The 27,539-nt window shown below is 40.8% G+C and overlaps 1 protein-coding gene across 1 annotated transcript in view; it reads right to left on the reverse strand.

The window, feature by feature from the left end:
• Window positions 1-3,806: 3,806 nt before the first annotated feature.
• Window positions 3,807-27,539, reverse strand: part of VWC2L (von Willebrand factor C domain containing 2 like) — a 171,933-nt gene continuing 148,200 nt past the window's right edge. The window contains exon 4 of the mRNA XM_066279760.1: window positions 3,807-4,262. Within this exon, the coding sequence (XP_066135857.1) occupies window positions 4,114-4,262 (149 nt within the window). The 3' untranslated portion in view covers window positions 3,807-4,113. The remainder of the gene's footprint in view (window positions 4,263-27,539) is intronic.

Below are 27,539 nucleotides of genomic sequence, written 5' to 3' on the forward strand. Positions count from 1 at the left end.
CAGGGTTCAAATCCCTACTTTGGATCTAGGAGTCCTTACGAACAAATGCAGTGTTGTGGATGGTTTGGATTATGCAAATACCCTTTCATTTCATATTTTAGAAAGTTGAAGAAATTTGAATATGGACTGGATAGTAGACGCTATTAAAAAATTTTTATTATTTTTTTTATTTTGGTAATACACGGTTTTGTAAGAAAATATCTCTTCTTTCTAAAGAGATGATTACTGCAAGATGTCAGGATGAAATTATGTTTGCTTGATACTTGCTTTAAAATCCTCAAAGAAAAAGAAATAGATGAAGCATCATGCAAAATCTTGATAACCGTTGAAACTGGGCAGTAGGTATATGGAGACTTCTTATACTATTTTCTTGATTTGTGTGTGCGTGTGCAAAATTTTATAATACAAAAATTCTTGCTTTGCCACTTCCTACCCTATGACCTTGGACAAATGATCCTACTTGCGTTTTGCTTTCCTCAACAGAAAGGCAGAGATTGCAAGAGTCCCTCCCTTGCAAGTGTGCTGTGTGGACCAATGAAGATTCTGTGGGTTCAGTGCTTAGCCCAGGGCCTGCCCAGAGCAAGCACTCAATAATTATAGATTATCATTAGTATTGAGTATGGATCCAGGTCAGAAAAACATGTCTCCTGTCACTTACACTCTTGTCGCTGGTTTATTTGAGCTTGCTCTCTGACCTCCAAATCAGCCTGGCCTCCTATTATGAAGAATGAGAATGTACACGGGCAAATGCTAAAGCCAGCACTAAATTCTAATGGAATATGGTGCTGATGACACATGTGCTTTCAGATGCTAGCAGTCACTGAGAATCAGTCATTAAATGCTGAAGGTAGGGAGGAGGGAGAAATTTAGGAAGGAAAATATACCACGAACAAACAATGCTTGCTGGTTAACACACTTTATATTTAACAAAATAGTTTTTTAATAATATACTCTTTACACATCAAATATTGTTGCTAGAATCCCCTTTTTTACAGTTTAGTGTTTAGGTTTTTTTTTTTCTCACTAGTTTTCAGGCACACCATTTTTGAAATATTTTTAGAAATTGAATCTTTTTTTTTTTTTTTTAAACAGGCATCAGCTGACTTGCTGTCGATCCATTATTTACGCATAGCTGGAGTTAAAGCCAAGAACCAAGGGTGGAGTGAAGGAGGAATAAAAGGACAGAGGTGACAGTGTGGTGGCAAACAGAGCTTTCAAATAATAAAGCAACAAAAAAACCAACAAGAGATGAAACCACAACTCTGTTGTTCAGAGTTTGGGAAGAATCTCTCAATGACCTGGGTGGAAGGAGGTTGTCCGTTTTCACAGTTCATGAGAAATCCTGTCACACTATATATAGGTTTATCTCTCCCTAAAAGGGGAAAAGTGTCAGTGCTACAAAGTTTTAAAGGAAACAGCTAATAGTGAAACTTGGAGAGAAAAGAAAATCCCTCTCTCTGTCTGGTCTCTGAGGCCACTGAGCAGCCTTTATTCTGCAGAGTCTCTAAAGAACGTTTCCTGATGGATATTGTACTTCAATTCCTGTTAATTCTTACTGCGGCTATCATAGTGCTGAGACTTTGAGGCAATATTTCTGCACCCCGGATTTTCAGTGGCACTCTCTTTCTGTCTTCTAAAAATGACATAGTAACTCCTTAATAATACATAGGGTACTATGCTACATGGCTCCATTAAGGATGTTTGCTGGGTTTCAAACCTTATTCTTGTCATTTGTTATTTTTATTGTTTCTTTCCAAGAGTGTGGATTTTTGAAGCTGGAAGCAGACAACCTCAGGGCAAAGAAAGCTCTATAATACATCTCTGTCTAGACACAAGCTGAAGTATGGAATGCCTTTACTTTGGAGTGCAGGAATAAATCATGCAGAATTGGTCATGAATGATTCATGACTGTCTAGATGACGTATCCATGGGGGCAACTGAAAGGTACCAACCTTGCTGCAAATTGGTGTTCTAAGGGATGGTGGCTTGATGTTCCTCTTGGATGGCGCCAGTGTGGCTATTTGTATCATAACACAAGCACAGTGTATGTGAGAAGTGTCAGGTCCAACTCGTCAACACATTCATTGTGGAAATGACAACTCTTTTTTGATGACAGGAGGTACTTCCATGGAGGAGAGACTGACAATTTAAAATGAAAATCCGGTTGATGAGACTCAAAAAATATGTATCCTGAAGGTGGACCTATGGCGGGGAAGCATCAATCCCTTTGGAGGAGACGGGCCCCTCCCCCTTGGAGCCGCTGATTGTGCATGTCCCAAAGGGCTCAGAAGCTCCCCAAACCACAGGCTCAGCCGGAGCTTGCCTGGTGTGTCCCTGCCAGAAACCACTCTATAGGGATTATTCTAGGCCCCTGCTTCTCTACCAGGTGATATTTTGCCCATTCTTCCACCTCTCAGGGACATTTGGAATGTCTGGAGACATCTGTGGTTACAACTAGGGTGTTGCTATTGGCATTTGGCGAATAGAGGTCAAGAATGCTACTAAACATCCTAAAAATGCACAAGACAGCCCCTAACAACAATGAATTGTCTGACCCCGAATGTCAATAGCAGGAAGGTTGAGAAACCTTGTTTCAGAATGTGGCACTCCACAGGAGTTATGGCAAAGCCCAGGCTTGGTGGCAGCAGGAAAGCAAAGAACAGTGACAATGAAGGCAACCTTCGAGTTTCCTCAAGGACCCTACCGGATCTGCTCCAGGGTATTCAAGACAGGGAAGGAGAATAAGCCATTAACTATGCCAGTGTGGTTTCAGAATTGCTAAATTTGCACTTGAATCGAGGTGACACCAGATACCCTGTGTGTTTTATTTTATTTTATTTTTTCTGTTACTATGCTAGCAGCATTACCAGGGCAACCTTGAGACTTTTCAAAGGTTCACTTTAATTCAAAGGTTCGGTATCTAATATATACATTTAAAAAAATGTTCAACACAAGGAATTGTATTGTGCAAGACTCACTCTACCCTAATCTTTAATTTAAATCAGCACTTGAGGTGGAAAGAGTGTCCTGAATCTGTGTTTTAGACATAGGGCTGAGTGGCCATCACTCTAACGTGGCGAACGAACGCGGTCCTGAACCATAAAAACTGCCTATGTGTCCTACTGGCTCTCGGCCCAAACTGAACCGCAAAGCCAGTAGCGTTCAGAAGGATTCAAAGTCACAGTGGGGCTACTCACCCTGGTTCTGGTATTTATAGTGCCAGCTGACAGTGAGTTTAGAGTGTGTTTAGTTACAAGCTGAACTCAAATTCAGCGTCATGGGAGTTTGGTGATTAATGCTACAAATTTGAATACCTGTCTCCTTTGGATTCTTTAATCATGTTCATGGTGTACTTCACATATTAGGTTTTTTGATTGGCAGTTTCAAGGTTTTGCAGATGAAATGTGTGGTGTGTAAGAATGCAACTGGGAGCCCCCAGACAATGCACGGAGCACCAGGTCCCTGCCTTGCCCAGCATTGGGTCCATTTGTGTGCGCCTTTCTTGTCTCAGCCTACAGGGTATGAGTCACTCAGTCACTTGAGGGGAGTGATTAGTTGGATGCTTTTGGTCTTCCTGGTCAGGCAGGGTCTTCACCCCTGACATTTCTTTACCAAAGCTTGTTTGACACAACTCAAAACTTTACTGCGTGGTCAAATCTGGCCCCTTAGACTTTAAATGGGCAAAGGAACTACTACAAGAGGAAAAGGCCATGGATGATGGGTGGGAAAGTAAAACTGAATGAACTAGGCAGACAGCGAGCTGGCAGGCTAGAGGTGTCACCAGAGCAGGAGCCTGTACAAGGCTATTTCTTTGTTTTTTGTGGGGTTTTTTTTTTGTTCCAGAAATCCAGTCAAGTCACCATCAAGCATGAGTAGTTACAAAAGTGGTTTTGATAGCTATATACTATATAGATTTTATATAGCAAGAGAGAAAAAGAGAAATTTCCTCTTAGTAAAATAGTCACTTTTGTCAACCTTAAAAGGTTTTGCTGGTGACCCTGTTGTGGCTGGCAGGAGTTTGTTTGTTTGTTTTGTTCTGATTTAAACATGTGCAGAGTAGAAGCCGTCGATAGCATCGTCTCCTAAGAACTCGTCATCGGTTGGGAATCGGTTCTACACAATCTGCTTGCCTTGGCATTCGCGTTTTGAACACTGAGCCGGTTTCCACCAGTCCCCGTTGTGACAGTGACAGATGTTACATTCATCCACTTTCACTTCAATGCCAGCTGGAATTATTGTAGTTCCTGCAAAGCAGTTTGGACCTGGAACATACACACATACACATTGATTAGCGGATTGAATCTGAGATACTCCCTTCCCCATTCCCCTTCCCTGCCCCACTTAAGAAAATCCAACCCCCATAGCCATGAAGGAGTAGGTCAGACTATGCTTGCCAATTTATCATTAAAGAATTTTCTAGTCATCTCCTTTAAATAAAAAATTTCAACTCCAACTCTCTTTTGCACACAGCTAGTATCCCCCATGTATATCATGCATTTAAAAAAAAGATCCAGTGCTTAAAAAAAAATATGTTATTGCCTGTTACTCTGTTACTGAGCACATGCTGTTTTCTAAAGTAAGGTTCTATGAATTAAATTCTACTTGCTTTATGCTTTGGAGTGTAAAGGCTGCTGGCATCCCTGCACCTCGAGTGGAGGTCTAGTAAGGTCTGCATCAGATGATGGTACCCCGTGGCCTGTTCCTTGGCTTCCCGTGGTGGGTCTGAGATGATGAACTCTCTCACTCCCGGCTTTAGGCACCTCCCCAAGCCCAGTTCCTGGAATCCTCTGCTAGTTTCTTGATAATATTGAATAATTCATGGTCAGATGATTTATTCATGTCCCAAACAAGCTTTGTTAGAGGTTCATTTGATTTTTATAAATGGAGTTTCTTTCATCTGTTGGCTATCTTTTTTTTTTTTTAAAGGACGACTCAAATGATTGGCTTTTAAAAGTCAACCAGAATTTTATTTTACAGATTCAGAAACTCTTTACTGAAGACATTGTTTGTTCATTATAGATGGATGTTTTTACAGTTCACCTGTCTCGGTTTTTCACTTCTTATCTTTCTCTCCTTTCTCGGACTTTCCCTTTACTTGTTTTCTCTCTCTCTTTTTTTTTTTTCTAACCCTCTCAATAAACAAATGCCAGTGTTCAGTGTTGGTGATTTTATTTTTCAGATTCGGATGGAATGAAAATTGCTTCCCACGGTGCAGTGGATTATAGTGGGGTGGTGCAAATTGCTGTTTCTTTGAAATAATTTGATATGTCTCAGAAGTACATACTAGGGTAAAGAGAAGGAGCACAGAGTTGTGTCTAGTAGTGGTTTTTTAATCCAGCCTTGCTGGCCACATGCCATAACCGCTACAAAGTAGCATGACAGCACACATCAACATCAGTGTCCTACTTTCACTTTCTTACCACTTGGTAAGAATTTACAAGACTATATTTACTTTCAAATAAATAAAACTTGTAGTTCTACTTCATAACTGAAATCTTGCTTTTATAAATACAGTAACTATTAAGTAACAATATCTATTTATCAGCATAGAACTATTTACTATGTTATGGCTTTAATCACCCATTGTTTTCCAACTCCCTCACTTGTGCATTCCCTTACCAATGGTGTTTGTGTGTCTGTGCTTTTCCTTCACTCTGATGGACAAACTCCGCTTGTGCCTAGACATGGAAAACTGGTGAAAGTAGGAGGAAATAGAATAGGCCAAGGCTGACAACTGAACAGCTAGTGAACTGTCTACTTTTACCCGGAGAGGAGCCACTTTTTCTTATGCTGTGGTGATAAGCCCCTGACCATCCTAATTGCCGATTATTTAAGGATCACTGTATCAATTTCATAGGTCTTAGGATTTAGACGCTGTTTGATAGAGTCAACCCTCTTTGGGACTACACCTTCCTGGGAAAGTCCCACACTCGATCATGAACTTGTTCTGTTACCAGAACTGAGGGGGTCTTCAGAGAACTTGGCACAGAAGCATTTTCAGAATAGAGCCGGTTCTCCATGGCTGTTGTCGACAGAGCCCTCTCAGCCCAGCCAGCCCTGGGTCAGGCCTGGCCAGAGCCGGACTCGCTTCAGAGATCGAACTGTCTTCCTGGCTCCACGTGGAGATGGCTGCAGTTTCTCTCTCTCCACTTCCCTGCTTCTCACCAATTCTGCTCACCCCAATTTTATACTTTTAACTTTTCAAGAAGAGGAATAAAAAGAACTCTAAACACTGGTTTTAAAACAAAGAAGTCCCTGAAATAGGCAGAATACTATTTAGTAAATGTTCTCTGAGCTTCTCGAGAAGATTTGAAAATTTGTCAGATGACTCTTAACTCTGGGTATGTGTGTGTGTGTGTGTGTGTGTGTGCGCGCGCGCGTGTGTGCATGTGCACGTGCAAGAAATCCCTGAGGCAGGTCATCCCAGGGGCACAATAAGAGAAAAGGCAGGGAGTTGGTGGCTGTTGGTAAAAAGAAATCTCTAACAAGTCATCCTGTGTGTCTTGTGGAATTATTGTACTAGGGTTCTGGTTTTCATATCTTCCCCTTTCTGCTTATGTTGGGGCCACACTAGGATCAGCATGTGTTTGATCAGCCTCAATATATAATTTCTTAAGAGCCATTTAGCATTTGCTGCACTCTCTGCTCAGGAAATATTAATTTATGTTGACTGACAGAAAGCAAAGAAAGATTGTTTGCACTCGGCTAGGGCTGACCAATCAAAGGCACTGCCTGCGAATAACATGGTGACTTCTCTGTGGTCTGCTGGGCAGTCAGAGGTATTTGACAGAATAAAAAAATCCTGTTTGATCTCATTAATGGTAATTTTATTAGCACTCTTCTGAAAATATCAGGTGTAAATAAAGCAAGCCTGTAGTTTGCTGTTAAAGGTCTGATCTGCTTAAAAGTAATTTAGATAATTGTTAAACAGAATGGCTGGCACCATTTGGAAACTGTTTTGGTTTTGGCCTGTCCTTCTCAGTAGTGGTGATGGCAAATGCTAATTTTCTTTGAGCATGTGAGTATCCTACATGAGTCCTTAACATGGGAAATTTCTCTTTCTGTTTCTTCTCTTTATTTAGAAGCTTCTTTCCTTCTTTCTTGGTTTATGTGAAAGAATAAGATGCTTAGAAGAGTGAACTCAATAGCAAAAGCCACGTATTTTAATGCAGAAGACTTGGAGAGACTCCAGAGGGGAGCAGTGAAAATGATTAAACTGAAGGCTGGTAAATAGGACCTCTGAGAAAAGGTTAAAGGGATTGGAATTATTTAATCTAGAAAGAGAAGACAGAGGAATAACTCAATAACTCTCGGGGAATGAAGGCCTATTAGGTGAAAAATGGTGACCAACTGTTCTTTCTTTCTTTTGATGCCTACCTTAAGACAAAATGGAGATACACTGATTGTTAAGGAATTGTAAACACTCACAAATGGCCCAGAGCACTGAGAATGTAGTGTGGCAGTTGCCAGCAGTGTGGGGAGACCTCTCTTAGAGATCTTTAAGAACATAGAACATCTCATCTGTCAAGTATGATTTAAATTATTTGCTTCTTGAAAACAGGAACTGAATTTTTATCATCTTGTATGGTCCAGGCTTAATACTGTGTCCGGCAAATGGTAAAAACTCTGAATATATTTGTTTAACTGAATGACATAGGGTGAACCAACTAGTCATATATTGGAAGCAAAATTATTTTCTGAACTTACATAACAGGTCTTACATACACACACACACAAGCACACACATGCACACACACGTGCACATACACATGCACACACACATGTGTGCACACACACACACACACATGGCCTAACCCTAGTAATATAGGTATGGAAATATTAATTACTAAGAACACAGAATGATAATTTCTTGAGTACTTCCTGCCAGGAGTTTGTCTCATTTAATCTTTCCAATAAACCATATAAGGTCCACATTTTCATCCTCAGGACTCTGAGTCTCAGAGATAGAAAATGACTTGTGTGTGAAATCATACGTCTAGTAAGTGCCATCAATGGAACATGAACTCAAATCTTCCCAACCTATCAGATGCCATGGAGTTCATTACTGGATTCCTAGGCCCAGGCCCCAAGTTTCTATTCAGAATTTGGAAGTCCAGTTGGTTTTCATATTGAGGATGCATACCGAGCAGAGACATTTAATGGCAAAGAAGACGTGAGACTGTTTTTCTATGGATCTTTATCAGATTGACTGGTTTTAGATTGTGTCTCCAGGAAACATAATTTATCTAACAATGAAAAGAGGTTTCTACGGAATAGACACGTGCGCTGTGGGTCTTTGGCTTTCCTTTGGGCCGCAGCTCCCACTGGTTCTGACAGTAGACCAACTAAGACGCAGAATGAAAGAAAACTGTGACTCAGGAGACTTGGTTCAGGTTGTGGGTCTACAATTCATTATCTCTGACTTTAGGCAAGCATTCCGTATCTTGAATACAAATGGGGAGCCCTGTGGTCTAGTCTCAAAATGGATTCATGTTTGAAAATGCAATACAATGGGAAGCGCAGCTTAAATTTTTACTGGGAGTTGGAGAAAGTAGGGGTGGGGGGAAGGAAACTCAAGCTAGGAATTTGCATACGTAAAAAAAGTTCCCATGAAACACATCAATAATTTCCCTATTATCTTGTACATCTTGGAGAACTTATTTTGCATACTTATAAAATAAAAACTGGTTTGCAAATATTTCTTCCATAGTAGAAATCTGTCAAAAGAAATCTTATAAGGAAGGCCAATCTATTACACATAGAAAAGCAGAACTTCCCTAACGAGGTATCTGTGGAGCCTGGAGCACTCTCTCAGCAATGGTGATTTTCCTATCTTCCCATCTCTGCCTCACAAAGCTAGCCCAGAGGCATCTGCACGGACTATCTAGTGATCAGATTAAAAGCATTTGGAATTATCTTCCATAACCTGAGACACCAGGAGAAAAACAGATGGAATTCTGTCATATTTGTGGTTTTAAGAACTGAGCAGATGGACACACCCACCAACATTGTCTTTGTTGGTGAGCCCCATTTTTTCCCTCGTGAAAAGGTGCATAGAAACAATATGGAAAAGGAAGTCTATAGCTACTCTAGTCACGTATCCTATAGATCCATGCTTGCTTATGATGTCAAACATCATATCAGTTGCATGAAGGAAAAAGTGTGTAACATAAAATCAATGCACTGAAGGACAGGATCGGAGAGCTTGATCTTGGCTGTGGGTAAATGGAAAGTTTTGTGTGTGCATGTGTGTGTGTGTGTGTGTGTGTAGGGAGGAGGATGTATGACCCTTTGAGGAAGTTCAAAAGCTAATGGGGCAGCATGGTGAGTGCAGTAACAAGTTGCCAAGAAAGCAAGTTCTAGTGACTTGGAAAACAGTGGCATGCTACAGCTGGTAGTAACTCAAGGTGGTCTTCAAGAGCCAATTTTTAAATATCTAGGAGTTTTGTAACCTTTTTGACATTATTTTAGTAGCTTGAAATTGGCCATAGTGGAAGTATTTATGCCACCCAAATCAGCAAATGCTACAAATCAGGATTTTAACCACCCCTCCCCTAATCCAAGAGCTCGTTGCTAAACATTGATATCATCACTAGGTTAGGGCTCCAAGATCTGGACCTTGTTGGCTATGTTAACAACCTTGATCTTTATTCTAAAAGTCATGGGAAGTTATTGAAGAGTTTTAAGTAGGTGTGTGTGTGTGTGTGTGTGCACAGTCATAAAGGCATCGATTTAATAAAATAAACACTGTCACTATATGATTAGTTCATAGAGCATCCAAAGTCAGTCTAGACATAATTTTTTTTGATGGATGCAGGTCCTTTGAGATTCCAGACTGTAAAGCCAGGAGCCAGGGCCAGAGCCACTATCACAGCAGCCTTCTGGCCCATGCAGGTTCGCATTGGATTCGGACAGTCGGTAAAGAAACCATGGAGCCAAAAACTGGTGGGCCATAGCCTTTAATCCTACCTTGCACCCGGCGGGCAAGTAAAAATACACACTGGGCTCCAAAACCCAGTCACACTCAGTGCTCACAAAGCCACTGACTTATCCAAGTTTCCTAGAATCAAAGGTTTCTAGCTCACCAGACTTATTCTCCTCAGTTCCCCATCTCTCCTTCCTTATCCCAAATACAAACTCTACACAAACTGGCATCTCACTCAGCACTCCGCCATCTTGGCTGCTTCTCCTGGCCTTCTCCACGTGGCCTCCTCCCGCTGTTGGCTCTATTCTCTCTGCTCTCTCATGCTAACCTCAGGAACCAAGAGAGCAAACTCCCGCTCCGTTCCCATTTTATAGTGTAGAAATCCAAACCCTTAATCCAATATACATAATGGGGAAGTCTCTAATACAAAATCACTTCTATGAGGCATGATAGGATTGTACCACCTCACACCAAAAAGGGTGGGACAGGCTTAATCCCAAAACCAAGCCTCAGGCTACAACAATTCTCAACACACATTAATATCACCTGGGCAACGGCCTCTTTAACAAAGTGAGCATAATACACTCTATCCGCCCAACACAGACATAGACAAGAACCCTCATAGGCCCTGGCACTGTGTGGTAGAAAAAGCATGTGTCTTTCTCCTTTGCTTTGAGGTATTAAAAGTATCTGTTAAGGTGCTGGGGTAATATTAAATTAGTGCCAGAAATTAACACATTGGCTTGAATTAATTGATCAGATTACGCCTTATAGAAAGTAAAGTCCTAGGGGAAATAAGGCCCAGGAAAAGTACTATTTGATCTGAGTGAAGGAGAAGGGCTGGAGGAGAGAGGTAACTTGTAGAATAAAAGCTTGTTTGGAGTCTGTTGGTCAAATAAGTTTGTAAACATGATATATATGTTTGCTCGCTTGTGACTTATATTGGGTGTGGGGGACAGGCTGTAAGCAGGCCAGGTTGTTGTAGCCTGAGGTTTGGTTTTGGGACTAAGCTTTTCCCCACACCCTTGACTGATTGTATGATCTGGGTGGTGCACTATCATGAGAAATCCAATTATGCCTTGGATGAGTGACTTTGTATCGGAGACTTCCTTGTTTGTATATTGGATTAAGGGATTTTGGTTTTCTACACTATAAAGTGGGACAGACCAGGAGCTCAGACACACAGTTCCTGCTATCACAATTGCAGGGGCTCCCCTGATCCCTTGCCCTTCATGGGAAGAGCTGGTTTTCTGCTTTTCCCTTGTCTTCTTTTGTGGTTTGCCTGTCTTGGTGAGACACCAATAAATAGGATGGCCCCCCATCCTCTGACTCCGCCATTTCTTTATCGTCTGCCCGAATCCAATGGGAACCTGCATGTGAATGGTCACGATGACGGCTCCTGGCCTTACAGAGTCCCTTAGGGAACCAGGATCATGTGCAGTCTGATGGAAATTCTACTGGGCAGTTTGGGGAAGAGGAGGATTCTACCAGTCAAGCAACAAAACTAATCTTGGATAAAAGACACAAATTAGAGAAACTTGTACCTAGAGATTATCCAGAATAGCCGCTAGAACTGAGAATAATACAATCAAGAGCAAGAGCCAAAATAATGTCAGAGATTTGGCCTGGTGAGAACATAGCTTGGGTGCAGATATAGCACCTTGCCCCATCGCTATCACCAACCTAGTACCCTAGCTGCTGCGGCCAGAACCATGGGCATAGCTGCCTCTCTTACCACTCTAACCAGATTGAAGACTGTGTTGTTCTATGCTTCTTGAAATCACTAACTTTCCATTTAAAGTCTGTAGCAGGTAACCCTGAGAACAGAGCCTAGTTCAATACCCATGCCCTAGCTGCAAGGGAGGCTGGAACATGGATATCTGGCAATTGAAGCTTCTTTAGAGCGAGATGAAATTTCTTAATATGTAGAGAATTCCCCAATCATAAGAAAGGGGCAATTCATTTCTGGTGCTAAGAGGGGTGGGAATAAGGGTCAATGTGGCAAACTTTAGCTGCTTCAATTTTTTTTTTCTTTCTGGGGCTGACTACCAGTATGCCTGGCGTAAATATTTATTCATTCAGAACAAGACTGCTATGAGAAATGAGTGGTACAGCTATTAATAAGACAGAGTTTCTGCCTTTAGGAGTTAACATTCTAGTGGGATGAATCAGACAAAAATCAATCAAATGGGGCCATTTCAAGTCATTCTGTGCTATGAAGAAAATAAATAAGACAATTGAGTCAAATTCCTAGGCTCAGAGTGGAAAAATTTGTTAGTTTCCAGACCTGGATCATACATTTTTTTTTTTATTTCTTCTTCACTGTTATGCTACAAGGTATATATATATATCATGGATCCTATTGCACAAGCGAGGAAAGTAATGCTCAGAGAGATTAAGGGACTTGATAAAGGGCAGAGACCTAAACAACAGGAGTGCTTCCATTTCAGCCCTCAAATTCTGACCCCTGGTTGACTACTCTCCTTGAGGAGCCTCTTTCTTTGTGCTGTCATTTACTCCAAATGTCAGTCGTAACCGTACACTGCCCCATCCCTGACTTCCCAGCTTTGTCTTGCAGGGAGCTCACATAAAACCCAGATTGAGTTGATGACACCAGGTTCAGTGAAGACTTTGAAAGAATTTCCATGCATGACCTTTCTTCCTCCTCACAGGAGCTACTATTTCCTTTGTTACATAGGTGAGGCAACCAGACACAGAAAGGTCAAGTGACTTTCTCAGTCATGTAGCTCGTCGGTGGTGGGCCGGGGGGGGGGGGGGGGGGGGGGGGGGGGGGGGCAGGCAGCCCCTTTTCCGTGCTTTGTTCCGGAAGCCACTCTTTCTATGGAGCTGAGTCTCACTTCCTCCAAATTTTAATAGCGCCTGGGATGGTGTGGGACTGCGTCTCACTTCCTCCAAATTTTAATAGCACCTGGGGCGGTGTGGAACGGATTAGAGGGAAAAGGCTAGATGCTTTAAATTCCCAGGGTGGGGGAGAGAGGACATGTAGGTAAAAGGGGTGAATAGTCAAATAGCGAATGGGAAGGGGTAGGTCTGGCCTACAAAACTCTCACATGGGGCAGAGAATTGGGCCCCTCCAACAGTTTTATTCATTTCTTCTCCATACCTACAAAGTACAATTGCTCCCAAGAAACAGAAATGGCTGAGGAAACAGTGTGATTCCAGCCATCATCTCGAAAGGCAGGCGGACTGGCACTGAGATCTCTCAGTAGGAGGTGCCCTGTCCTTGTTGCTTGTTGACCCAGATCCTCTTTCCCGCCAAGCCTCCTCCCTCCCAGAGACTAAGAAAGCTGGGCCGGTTGATCACGTAGACTTTCCAGACGCTTCTGAATTACAAATGGGTTTGGCAGCCCTTGAAATCCTCCTTCTGACAACAACTTCATATGACTTAATAGCCCCCGTTTGCATATTGCAATTTCTGGCCTTGATTTGAAAATTTATTATTGACGCTTGGTGTCTTTTAGAGATTGGTTGTAAATGATCTTTCCTGCTGCATAAATGAGGCAAATTCCTATTGTGTAAGACCATAAACATCCCATATTTATTTGGCAGAGCATCTAAATCATTGTTTCAGCAAATAGTAGGCTTGTAGGCCTGGTCGGGACTGAATTAGATTGCATTACGTTCTTCCTTTTAACCGATTTTAATTCTCTGCTTCATGAAATCTGATAGACGTTATTATGCCATGGAAAAGCAAATCGCCTTTCTGATCAGGTGTCCCCATTTCTGACTATTAAAATCTGGATGAAAATGTTTCTAAAAAACCCGGTAATTAGAGCTGATTGCAGTTCAAATTGAACTAAGTGACTGAATCCTTCCCAGGAGCAGGTTCCAATGGCTCTGTCAGGCCCGGACAGAGAGCGCCACGCGATCCGGATGTCACTCAGGGGAGCTTCCCGAATGGAGGGCGGAGTGCCTCTCACTTCCTGCTCTCGGTCACTCATCACTGTTCCTTCCCAACCGTTTTATTAAAGCTGAGAACGGAAAGCTTCCTCAGAAAAAGGTGGCAAGATGCAGGAAGGATTGTTTTGTCTGAGGCTGCCCTGAGGTTCCTGTTAATCATTTTATTTGAAAATTTAATATTGCTGAACTCCCACACACATTTTAGTGTGAGAGCCCCAGAGAGTTCCCTGGCCCTTAAGTAGGTAAGATTTATAGCCCGGTGCTCCAATTAAGTAATGCAAGGGCTGGAGCAGAGAGAGGAAGGATGCGGCCAGGCTACACAATAGAGCTAAAGGTTGGTGGCTCTTCTTCTCATTTCAGGCAAGTCAGCAGGCTGTGAGGGCCTGGCGTAAGTCCCGCCCTACGTTAGCGCCCCCTACCGGTCAGCTCACCTTCGGAAGAATGTGTGTGTAGGCAGCATGTGTCTTGGTTTGCTGTTGCACAAAACTCTTCACTTGCTTAATTTTTGCTGTGAGTGATGAAAGAGTCTCAGCTAAATTTTCCAAGTTGAAACAAGACAACCTTCCTTGTTAGAGCTGTCAGTGGTTTTCAAACCAGTTTCACTTTTCTTCTCTGTGATCTTAAAGGTTTGAAGAATTGGTATCACTGTACCCATTTTATTGCTGAGCAACTGAGGTTCAAAGAGAGGGTCGCTGCCTGACCAGGCAGTGGTACAGTGGATAGATCATTGGATTGGGATGCAGAGGACCCAGATTTGAGACCCTGAGGTTGCCAGCTTGAGTGTGGGCTCATCTGGTTTGAGCAAAAGCTCACCAGCTTGGACCCAAAGTCTCTGGCTCCAGCAAGGGGTTACTCGGTCTGCTGAAGGCCCGCAGTCAAGGCACATATGAGAAAGCAATCAATGAACAACTAAGGTGTTGCAACGAAAAACTGATGATTGATGCTTCTCATCTCTCTCCATTTCTGTCTGTCCCTGTCTATCCCTTTTTCTGACTCTCTCTGTCCCTGTAAAAAAAAAAAATAGAGAGGGTCGCTGACGTGATTTACTACTTACTTATTGAGTAGTAGAGTTGATTTGCATCTAGACCAGATTAGGATTCTGTCATCCACTTTTCAATCTTGATTCTGCTATTTACTGGAGGTATAATCTCCATGTCCTTAGCCATAGAGTGGGCATAAAATTAAAATAATAAGAGTACCTACTTTATGGAAGTTTCGAAGGAGCAAATGAATTAGCATATGCAAAGCATTTAAAGCCTGTCACATACTGAGACTCAATAAATGTTAGCTGTTACTATTTATCTTCCTGATTCTAGTTATTACCTGAGTTACAGTCTGTGCTACTTTGGGTAGGTTACACAGTCCAGGTTCTTTGATTTCTAGTCAGATTTTTATTTTGTTAATGTTGAAACATCAGTGAAGAAATTAATCTTGTTGATGTTGACATATATTTTGCAAAGTGACCGTGCATATAACAGTAAAATCATTTCTGTGTGGATTTCTCCAGTGAATAGAGACAGCATCACTGGGAAGGGTTAAAAGGAGAGGTATCGGTCTGAACCAGTTGACTGAGGAAGAATTCATTAGAAAAATGATTTAAAATGGTTTGCTTGAACTATTACTGATAATTGTTTTTGTTTGTTGGAAAGAAAGGGCCCATATATGGCAAGAGGAAGTCTAAATTAGAGGCTAACCAAGAGATTGCAAGCTAAAGAAAAGAGAGTAGATAAGATATATAGCTAAATATTGACTATATATTGAAATATCTATCTATCTACAGGTGTTTTTTTTTGCAGCATTTTTCTCAGTGCTTGAAAATACAGGATGAAATGTGAATGCCTGCCAATAACAGAACTCTTGAATAAATTATGGTGTCCCACCACATGGACTCTATTGTAGCCATTAAAAAAAGAATGAATTACAACCTCCAGCTGACTTGCAGGGATTTTTGCACGTTATTATTGAATAAGAAGGGAATTATGCAGAGAAGTGTAGGTATAATATGATCCTATTTTTGTAAAACAAATATAGACAAACTTCTGTGTGCGTGTTTGTATAGGATTATATGAGGATGAAGGAAAAATAAAGCAGCACAAATACTCTGTTGTTAACACGGATTATCATGCTGGAAGGAAAGGTTTTTGACGAGGGAGGATTTGAGTAGAACAAAAATGGTAGGAGTAAAACAGGTGCACTGTGGCAGTTCATATTTGGTTCTATGCATAAAAACACTTATGTTGGCACACATTTTGAAATCAATGTGTGCATTTAATGTTGTAATTATTTTGTTTTTGTCCTTAAAATGTGTTTTTAAGTTGATAATGCATCTGACAAACACGCATATTTTAAACAGAGGGAACGTGGGGAAAGTCAGAAAAAGGCAGAGCAAGCAGAGCCATTGATTTCCCAGTTTCTCCGACTCTAAAGTGCTGAGGCTGTGCTGTCCTTTGCAGTAGCCACTAACCAGATGTGGCTATGGAGCACTCGAAATGTGGTGAGTCCAAAATGAAGTGTGCTGCAAATATGGAAAATGTACATGAGTCCGACTTGTGGTGGCAAAGTGGATAACGCCACTGCATCGATCTGGAATGCTGAGGTCGCTGGTTCAAATCCCCTGGCTTGACCGGTCAAGGCAATTTGAGAAGCAACTACTATGAATTGATGCTTTCTGCTCCTCCCCTTCTTTCTCTCTCTCTCCTTCCTCAAAAGTCAATAAATAAAATCTTAAAAAAAAAAAGAAAAGAAAAAATGCACATGAGATCTCAAAAGCTTAGTATGCCCTGGACATGTAATATTGCTCAGTGATATTTTTTATATCAATTACATGTTGGATGAAAATATTTTGGATATGTTGGGTGAAATAAAATATATTCTTAAAATTAATTCCACCTCTTTTAATTTTTGTAAATGGGACTACTTTTAAAAATTATTTTAGAAAATTTAGAAAATATCATTGGCTCACATGATATTTCTATCAGCTAGTACTGGCCTAGAGGGATTATGGAAGAATAAAGAGGCATTAGGAGTAACCGAAGAAGAAACTAAGTTTTACATAATTTGGTAGGAAGAAATACTAAGTGATATTGAAAAGGGGATATCTTTAGGATAAGGGTTCTCAGAATATTGGCTTTTGATCAACATTATCAGGATTACTGGGAACATCTCTGATATGCAAATTCTTCATCTCCATCAGACACGTTCTGAATCAGAAACTCTGGGTATAGGCCCAGCAATCTCTGTTTGAACACACATTTCAGGTGATTCTGATGCAGGTAAGACATGAGAACCCCTGCTGTAGAATAAGGCAACTTGGATAAAAACCATACTATGGGAACTAAAAAGATTGCATAGCCTGAGTTCTGGAAGATGCCTCAGAATAGACTGAGATTATCCTAAAAAGCAATGAATGTAGCATGCTACAAGAACATTGGCTTTTAGCAACGGGTCGTTCCTGATGAGAAATTCTGAGCTAGTAAGTGGTGGTTAAATGGTTCAATTACTTTCAAGTTTCGGTATCGACCTGAGTTGTCATTATTGTGTTTCTTTGATAAGTGTGATTTTTTTTTTTTATCCACAAGACAGCTTTGAGAATCAAAGAGTCATGAGTGAAACTTGGCATTTGGAAGCATTTTGGATGCCTTAATGACCTCACTTTCCAAAGCAAGTTGGTTGCCACTGGAAAGAAAATAGGACATATTTATATTTTGGATACAATCATACATGACTCAGTTTTGTCTACCTTTCATATAAAAAATAATTTTTTAAGCAACAAACTATCTACTTCTGACAACTAATTTAGTATCATCTTTGAAAACTGCCTATTTCATTGATGAAAAAATTACCAGGCTATTTTCTTAAAATAATAAGCTTGATTGAACACACTGGAATAAAATTGACGTCCTCACTGGGGGAGAGGGGCATGGGACATGGTGTATACTTGTCAGCAATGTGGGCATCACCCTCCAGTACACACACATAACGCATTTCATAATGGAATTGAAACAGAAAACTTTCTATTTTTTATTCTTTGTATTCAAAGACACAAAATGTTTTGCAAATGGAAAAAAAGATGACGGACAAATCATTTTATTATCAGAACATAGGACCGAAACTGTCTTACTGACATTTTCAAAATTTTCACAGTAAAATACAGGGTGGGGCAAAAAGTAGGTTTACAGTTGTTCATACAGAAATTAATACAAAGATAAACTCTGCATTCTGTGTACTCAGAAGTAGAAACCTATTTTTGCCCCATCCCGTATTATTAGACATACCTTGGGTAAATTAATGGAGTGACATTTTATTTAATGTCCAGCTGACAGTATCTGTAGATAGCTAATAATTATGACACAGAAGTGATGACAAAATTAGGAAAAATAGTCCTCAAACTGTATGGTAAGTCTAGTCTAGAAATATTTCTAGTCTAGAAACATAATGTTGACCAGGCAGTCCTATTTCCTTCCTATACAGATATGGCAAAAGTAGATATTGAATAAAAATGACAATGGGAAGGAAACTTAGAAAAAATGAGAAAAGTACACACATATGAAGGGGATTCCAGATTAGAAGTCAGAGAATGATGCCTTGAGGAAGTGATGGGTGATCATGGGAAGGAGGGGACAAAGAAGCCACATGTGAACAGCTCCTAAGTGCAGTAAAAGCTTGGGGCATAGGGGAGCATTTGGGAGACTGCAGAGTAGATATCCAGTGGGAGGGGGACCGAAATAAGAGCACTGTAAACATAAGTAGAAGCTAGGGCTTGGTGCTTTAGCAACTGTATTTGGGATTTTGGATTCTATCTAAAGAGCAATTGAAATGATGACTTCACAAGATCTACTTGTTAAGTCGATTACATCGGCTTTAGTGTAGATAATGAGTTGAAGCAGAGGTGAAGGCTATATTGCAGAAGAGTCGACCAATGTAATCTATTTTTGCATCTATCCAGGCAAAGATAATGGTGGGCTAGGTTAGGCTGGTGGCCATGGGAATAGAGAGAAGCCAATGGATGCGAGTAGAAATCAGGAGATAGAGTTAATGTGATCTGGTGGTGGATGGAAAGCATGGAATAAAGATGGCCACCAAGTTTCTGATTTGAACAAGTACATTGGATACTGATAATGCAGCAGGATTTGGGGAAAGAAAATGATGTTAATGTTAGAAATTTTGGATTTACACACACATGACTCATCTAAGTGGAACTGAATCAAGGAACAGAAGTGACTGAGCTACACAGGAAAAGTTGGGAAGCCCTGGCCAGTGAATGGTGATTGAAGTCAGGAAGTGGATGAGATTTTCCTGGAACAGACAGTAGAGTTGGAGCCAACTAAGGTGACTAAAAAGAAGTCTCCAAAGAGGAAGGAGAAAAAAACAGCAGTGCATGATATCAGAGAAGCCAGGAGAAGGAAACTTCTTTGGTAGAAGCAGTCACAGCAGTGTCCGATATGGCTGAAGTGTGGTATGAGATACGGGCTGAGACAAGTTTATCAGTGATGCACAAGAGCAATTTCTGTGGAGTAGTAAAGGCAAAAGGCATGTTGAAGAAAGTTGAGGAATGGGTACAGGGTAAGGGGATGCAGACATAAAGTAAAGCCCCATTAGTAGCTGTCCAAGACCAGGGCTGGGAGAGGATATTAAGACAGGATAAATATTAATATGTCTAATTGTTATTGAAAGGAACCAGGAGGGAGAGAAAGGTTGCATATAAATGCTAGGTGGCCCGACCAGCAGTGACACACTGGATAAAGTGTTGGACTGGAACGTGGAGGACCCAGGTTTGAAACCTTGAGGTTGCTGGCTTGAGTGTGGGCTCACCAGCTTGAGTATGGGGCCACTGGCTTGAGCATGGGATCATAGACATGACCCACGGTCACTGGCTTGAGCCCAAAGGTCTCTGGCTTGAAGCTCAAGGTTGTTGGTTACTCTGCTCTGCTGTAGCTCCCCAGTCAAGGCACATATGAGAAAGTACAGCTAGTGCTCGACTTACGACCACGATTGGTTCTGACAGATCAATCATAACACGATTTGGTCATAAGTTGAGTAGGCTATATATACAGTACTGTCAAATGATGTTATAAAAATCTTTAAGTCATATTTTATCATAATTTTCTTTCATTATTGTTATATATCATAATTTTCTTTGTTCATTTTATGCCATTTGTATCATCTCTACACCATTTTGTTTCTTATTTTTACATTCGTCAGGTTTAAGTAAAACACTGCATTACCAGTACAACTGGTTTAATATTTGCAAAGACAATTTCCTCTTGGTAGACATCTTGGGAGGAGTTTGATGAAAAATATCCAAGACACAAAACACAAATTGCTGCACTGAGTCTGGGATAACAGTTGAAATGGTGCACGCGGAGATGGTAGTGCTGCTGGAAGTTGTCATACGCCCAGCTGGGCAATGCTTGCGCTGCCAGGCGCAGAGCAGTCATGGCTAGTGATTGTGGTCATAAAGTCTAATGGTCATAAGTTGCATAGGTCATAAGTTGATCAATATTTGTAATCAATGTACAATGAAGGAGCTGCAATGGAGAATTGATGCTTCTCATCTCTCTCCCTTCCTGTATGTCTGTGCCTCTCTCTGTCTCTGTCACATACACAAAAAGGCTATGTGTGTGTGTGTGTGTGTGTGGGGGGGTGTAACTGAGAGAATAAAGTCCCGGAGAAAGCAAAGGAGCTAGGAAAGCTGTGTTCTGAGATGGGATATGGGGAACTTTCTTCACTGTAATAAAAAATACGAAGCTAGAGTTTCTATCTGATAATTTCTACTATCTCTGGGAAGGAGGAAGGACACTAATCTGCTGGAAGTGAAGGAAGAAAATAAAAGAAAGAGAAGGTTGAGGCAGTCATTCTAGAGAATGAAAAAGATAGCTGACTGGGGCAGCATCATAAAATTGTTGAACGAGATGAAGGTCAGGATGAGCATGGTGACTATAGTTTGTGGTGATACGAATTTGATTGCATGTGTGATCCTGCCTATTGAGCTCAGCAATACTGTGAATGCCCAGACAGATAGTCATCATTTAATAGCAATGTGACCTTGGGCAAGTAAGTCACTTATTCTATCTCCAATAGTAAAAGTACCCATCTGATAGGATTGTTGGGATTATTAACGGAGTTATACACAGGACAATTCTGAGAAGAGTTAGCATACAGTGCACACTCTGCAAGTATTAACTTTGGGGTTTTGGCAGGCATGGGCGACAGGAGCAAATGGCTGGGAGTTATTAACAAGGGAGTGGTTGAGATTGTAGACTGAGAAGTTAAACCAGAGAACAAGAGAAGTAAAGCTGTTGATTTTGGAAATTACTAGATGATTTTGTACTTATTGAAAGTTCTCCTGGTATGGATTCCTGGCCTAAGATTTTGACAGAATTAAGGTGTTGATGTAAAATGATTAATATTATCTGAGCTCTCCTATTCTAGCTCCTATTCTCTTCTTTGGCTATGGTACCCAGTACATAAGGAATTTACATGAAAAGGTGTGTGTGTGTGTGTGTGTGTGTGTGTGTGTGTGTGTAAGAGAGAGAGAGGACATTTCATGTTCTGAATTCTTATGAAATGGGAAAGTTCTAAAAACAAGAAAAAAATTATAACAAGCAATATCAAGGGAATCCCTTCCAGTTAATGCAATTTTATTTAAAGACTGTAAATTTGCCAACTGTTTATGTTCTCTTCTTTAATGTCAGCAATGTGATTTAAGCCAGGGAAACAATCAGTTTGGCCCGAACTTAAATTGCTGCAGAATAAATGATGTCCAAACCTGAACTTCCAAAGGAACTCTCTGCACTGCTGATGTGCTGGGACACTCAGAGGTGCTGTTTTGTTCTGGAACTACATTTTATATGGTCATTCAGATAGAAGTTTTATAGGGTAAAATATTACTACCTTGAGATCTCCAAAAATAGAAAGATAGTTTCATGCGGCTAACAAGCAAGTAAATAAAGTACAATTATATAGGTTATGGCCTGCCTGCCTTGGAGTCTAAAAATCTTGAGTTGATTCTGGCCTGTGCAAGTGATTTTTTTTCTTGAAACAAAATAAAACATTTAGAGATGGGCAGGGTGAAGAGAAGAGAGATCCAGGTAACTCATCTTAGGTACAAATGTTGCCACTCTTGTCTCAGAGATATTCCTGAATCTGCTGCCTCCCCAGAAATCGCCAGTTGACAGATGTCAATTATTAAGAATACCTTATTTATTCACTTATTCAGAAATATTAATTGAAAGTTTCCTTTGTACCAGATACTGTGCAGACCATTAGAAATACTGTTGATAACAGGACATATTCTCCGCTCTCAATGGGCTTATCCTCTAGCAGAAAGAAGGCAAGTACAAAGTTGGAAATAGGATGTTATTGGAGAATATAAGAGGCGATCTAATCAAAACTGAGAAAGAGAAAAGCTTGCTGAGACACATGAAGACTGAGCAGATACTGTTGGGAGAATAGGAACTATTTCAAGGATAGTGATGGGTGAGAAGTTCGTGGCATGAGCAAAGAAAGGGTTATGACCCACTGGAACAAGATGGCAGGAACGTCGTGTAGCTGGAGCTAAGGGTTCCAAGAGGAGTACAGGGAGCTGAAGCTGGAAGAGAAGAGCGGCAGTAGCCAGGTTCTGAAAGATTTTAAAGGTTGACCTGAATGACATAGATTCTACCGTTATTGCACTGGAGGGACATTTAAGGACTTGTAAGGGGTGGAGTGACATATAATCATAATCACATTTGTGCTTTAGCCAGATCACTGCTGTTATGTGGGGTAGGAAGGTTCCCAGCCCGGAGGGGGTGTGAATAGCAATTGCTCCAGAAAATAAATGGAAAGGGCCCACATAGAAACAGTGGCAGTCAGAATGGAGAAGAAGTGACAAGCTGAAGTAATGTGAAAAGAAGTAGAATTGATGTGAATGGGTGTAAGTGGGATGGAAGGAGGGAAGAAATACAATGATATCCATAGTCCTTGCTTTTGTACTGGATAGCAGGTGGTTTCTTTCATGGAGAGGAGAAATATAGAATGAGTTGAGTTTAGGTAGAAGGTTCATAGTGAGTTTTAATTGTCTTTGGCTTCTAACCAGTGGAAAGCTTAAAGTAAGTAGTTAGATAGAATGGTTGAGATTTCAAGGGAGATATTTGAACTGGAATCATCAATTTAGAAGTCTTCAGGATATAGATGGTGATTGAATCCATGTAAGTGGCTTCCTAAGAAAAGAGAGACTAAAGAATGGGAAGATTACTACTGATGGATCCCCAAGGAACTAACATTTAGACCATGAGTAGAGGAATGGACCCCCGAGAAGGGTGTTATGAATAAGTGGATACTGAGTTGGGAGAAAGATGATGTGATAGAAGTCAGTGGAGAAGAAGGTTTCAGGAAGGGGTCAGATGCTGTGGGATGTTGAATAAAAGAAGAGTTGAATGTATCCATTGAATTTGGTATCCAGCAGGCAGAAAGGAAAAACAAAAGTAACTTCCTTGTCACAGTAGCAAGGGAACTGGACTTCAGTGGGTTTAAAGTGACATGTGGACAAAATGTAAGCCACACATTCAAGAAACCTCATTTTCAGACTCATAGACCCAAAGAACAGACTGACAGTTGCCAGAGGGGAGGAGGATTGGAGAACTGGATGACAAAGTGAAGGAATTGAGAAATAGAGATTGGTAGTTATAAAATAGTCACAGGGATATGAAGTACAGCGTTGGAAATAGAGTCCCTAATATTGTAACAGCTATGTATGGGGCCAGGTGGGTACTGGAAATATCGGGGCCACTCTTAAAACACAGGATTGTCTAACCACATGCTGTACCTCTGAAAATAACACAAAATATTGAACGTAAACTTAAAGAAAAGGAAAAGAAAAGAAGACCTTGTTTTGAGGAAAAAGTGAGATGTAGGGCCTAATGATGAGATGCTACTGGGTTGGAACATAGAAGGTGGGGTAAAAATAGGTTTGTAGTTGTTCATAAGGAAAATAGTACACTAATTAACAAGTGATTATACCAGAATAAACTCTGGGTTTTGTGTACTCACGACTACAAATCTACTTTAGCTCCATCCTGCATTCCTTGAACTTGTGAGGCTCTTATTTTCATTTTTAAGAACAGGGAGAAACAACCCATGGTGAAGGAAAGATTGCAGGTTTGCAGAAGAGAAAGTCCTGGGTGTTTGCACCCATAATGAGTTCTAGGCCGGAGCCCCAGAATGAGGGCAGGCGTTCTAGGACTCACTAAGCAAACTGCACAGTCTCAGGGCCAGCAGCCTCGGCCTCACCATGAAGCTTGCTAGAAATGAGCAAGGTCAGGGCCCACCCAGATTTACTGCACTGAAATCTGCCTTTTAACAAGAAAGAACATTCTCCTGCAATATGAAGATGAGGAAGATACAAAGATAAAGACATACACGTTTCTTGATGTTGGCAAGGAAGCGGTTAACACCATACTATCTTGTTTTGCTCTGAAGGAATAAAGGAACCTACTGAGAATGGGAGGGGGTAAGTGCAGGGGATAGAAGACAGCTAGCTCTGGAGGCCAGAGCGGGTGGGCTGAGAGCGTGACCAGGCGGGAACCCTGGAGTTGACTGTGGTGTGCGCTGCCTGCCTGTGTAGACACATCTCCAACAGCCGAGGGATAGTACTGGAGGAGGCAGACACCCAGATTGATGTAGGTTTGGGGTTTTGCTACGCAACTGGGAGTTGAAAAGAAACAGAGTGATTAATGAACCACAGGGTCTAGGTTGAAAAGGGAAGTCAATAAAAATCAATGAGAACTGATAGCTTGGAAGGAAATGGGGGTCAGTCATAGTCATTAATAGAAACGAGAAATATTACACTGCCAGCAACAGTGGCTGTTTGTCCAAATAAAGAGCTATTCCATCTCACCGCGCAGTCTCTTTGTTGATGTGTTTTACAAATAACTCATCTAAAACATTCATTATTCTTTTTCCCTTCCCTGGTCACCTATCCAGCTAGAGCAATAAAACTACCCCCTTAGATAGCTTCCTCATTATGAAATCTACAGCTTCTCAGTTCTTTAAATGGGAACAAGAAGACGGAAAATCTGAGTGATATCTGAATGATGTCCTTTCTTATCTTGAATTCCTTCTATTTTCTTTATAACTAGATATAAAATTTATATTTGAAGTATGTTATGAATTGTACACTGATCTCCCCCAAAATGTTCTTTCTTTAACTTTTGAAACTCAAAGCACTTTGTTCTTCCTTATGACACCATTTAAATATATATACACACACACACACACACACACACACACACACATAAAATGTAATATATGTATCAATAGTTTTATCCCTTCTAGGTGATTGTAAAATCGTAAATAGCAGGAGCTACCTTGCTCAGTTTTGCTGCAGTGCTGAGCAGAAAGAGGAGGGTTTATGGCTGACTGACAGGTTTCAGGAATGGATCGGTCACCCTAAAGAGAGAGAGGGCTAGCGGGAGATAAGGGAAGCCTTTTGTGCCATAATTACAGGTCTGGGTTTTAACTTAAAATGAGGAGCTACTGAAAAGTTTCAAGTAGGAAGGTGACATGATATTAACGTTTCTGAAAGTTTACTCTGTCCAGAGTGTGGAAGACTCAACAGAGGTGTGCAAGGTGAGAGGCAAAGACACAAGCTACAAAACCATTACAATTGTCCATGTGACAGACAAGAGTCTGAAGGAAAGCCTAAGTTTGGGTCTGGACAGGAAAACTTTCATTTCATACATGGTAAGATTTAATGACATGAAAAATTCTCTTCTTCTCTGCAGTAGAAGAAGCCCATAGTTTGGCCCTGGTTTCTGGATTAGATGACACAGGTAATGTCATTTGCTGAGCTAAACAGAGAGAGAAACAGGTTCAGGGCAGAGGGTGGGAATGGTGATAATATGTGGAGGGTAGGAAGTGATGAGTTCAATTTTAGGTGTTTTCAAATATTTTACTTATGGTAATCAATGTTGGTTGAATACATTAGCAAAAAAAATGTATGGAGACTGTATTTTGAACTTTAAAGAGCCAAGGTTGAAATGGAAAATGTTATTAAATATATTTACACTTAAATCCCCAAGGTGGGATTTATAAACCACTCCTACGGCCAACACCGTGGTGGGGAAGCAAAGCATCTGGTTGAAATTCCACTGACCTTTAGATACACCCAAGTTTTCATACGATGCTCATTTTCATTCCAAATGGCACCGCGCAGTGCTAGGGATTGTACTTTCTGGAGCATTTGAGCAATAAAGAGGATTTGTGCAGCATTTGCATTTCATATGCAGATTTCCAAGCCAAATCTTTCAAGCCAAAAAGTTGGTTCCAAACACTGAGCTAGGCACTTTTTAAACATATCTGGGCTTGTTTCTTCTGTGCATTAGAAAGTTTACAGAGTGATCATGAGAGATGCTAGGAAGTCAGGTCTTTGATCCGGCTCAGTGGCTGCCTCTGAGCCTTAGCAAAGGCATCTAGGTAGGACAGTAATAGGGTATCAAGGATGCTAGGCTTAGGAAACCAGAAGGGAGATTCAAGAAATATACTCTTTAATTTCACTCTGATCTCAATTTTTATAACATAAATATAAGGTTAGGCTAATGTCTTAATACAGTCTATTTACAGTAGCATAACTTAATGTTCTCCTAATTGCTTCCTTTCATCTATGATATCTTATTGCTTTAGAGGAGAAATAATGTCCTAAATAAACGGAGCTGCTATTTCTGTGTCCCTTTTGGTATACTTAATCTGTGGTATGCTGCATAATGGCCTCCTTAAAATGTCCACAGACTAACCCTGGAGCCTGCAAATATGTTAACCTTACACGGTCAAAGGGAGTTTGCAGTTGTGATTAAGTTAGAGTTTGAGATGGGGAGATTGTCATGGATTACCCAGGGGGCGTACTGTAGCCACAAGAGTCCTTATAAGATGGAGGTAGGAGGTTAAGGGTCAGTAATAGGAAATGTGATGAGGAAAGCAAGAGTCGGAAGTTGAGAGAAAGGGGCCATGAACAGAGCAAGGTCAGCGGCTGTTGGAAGCTAGGAAGCGCAAAGAAATTGCTTCTTCCTTGAAGCTCCCAGGAGTAATGCAGCAGCTCAGTTTACACTTGGACTCTAGACTTCTGATCTGCAGACCTGTGCAAAAATAAAACTGTGTTGTTTTAAGCCAGTAATCTGTGGTACTTTGTTACAAAAGCTGTGGTCTTGAGTCAATTTGTAAATGATGTTAAAGCAGGAAAGGTAAGTTTAAACATAAGCAGAATTTCCCAATGGGTTTTAAAAGAATGTCAAACTGCATATTGATTGCCAAGGCTATTATTAGTGCTCTTAAAAAGACTCTTCAGAGGGGTACGTGTTTGGTCTAAACACAGAAGACTAACAAGCTTAAATACAGAAGGTCAGCGTACCTGTTATCAGGGTAACCACTTGACATTGTTAACAACTTCGTTGGATTTGACTGAAAGAATTGTGGTCTACCCTTAGCTGCTTTATGTGTTAAAAAAAATAATTGAAGAATTCTGTAATGTTCTCAGAATGGTACTGTGACCCATTGGATTTGATTGAATTCCCTGCTCATATTTGAATTTGTAGGTAGCATTATTGAGTGTTTATATCCTGCAGGGAAAACATGAAAATTTATTTATAAATTGTAAGTTCCAGTTTGCATGGTTCATTTTTCAAAAATCAAAAATAAATTGTCTCTTCCAACATGCAGTTTT

The sequence above is a fragment of the Saccopteryx bilineata genome, chromosome 5 (genome assembly GCF_036850765.1).
Source record: "Saccopteryx bilineata isolate mSacBil1 chromosome 5, mSacBil1_pri_phased_curated, whole genome shotgun sequence".
Classification (NCBI taxonomy): Eukaryota; Metazoa; Chordata; class Mammalia; order Chiroptera; family Emballonuridae; genus Saccopteryx; species Saccopteryx bilineata.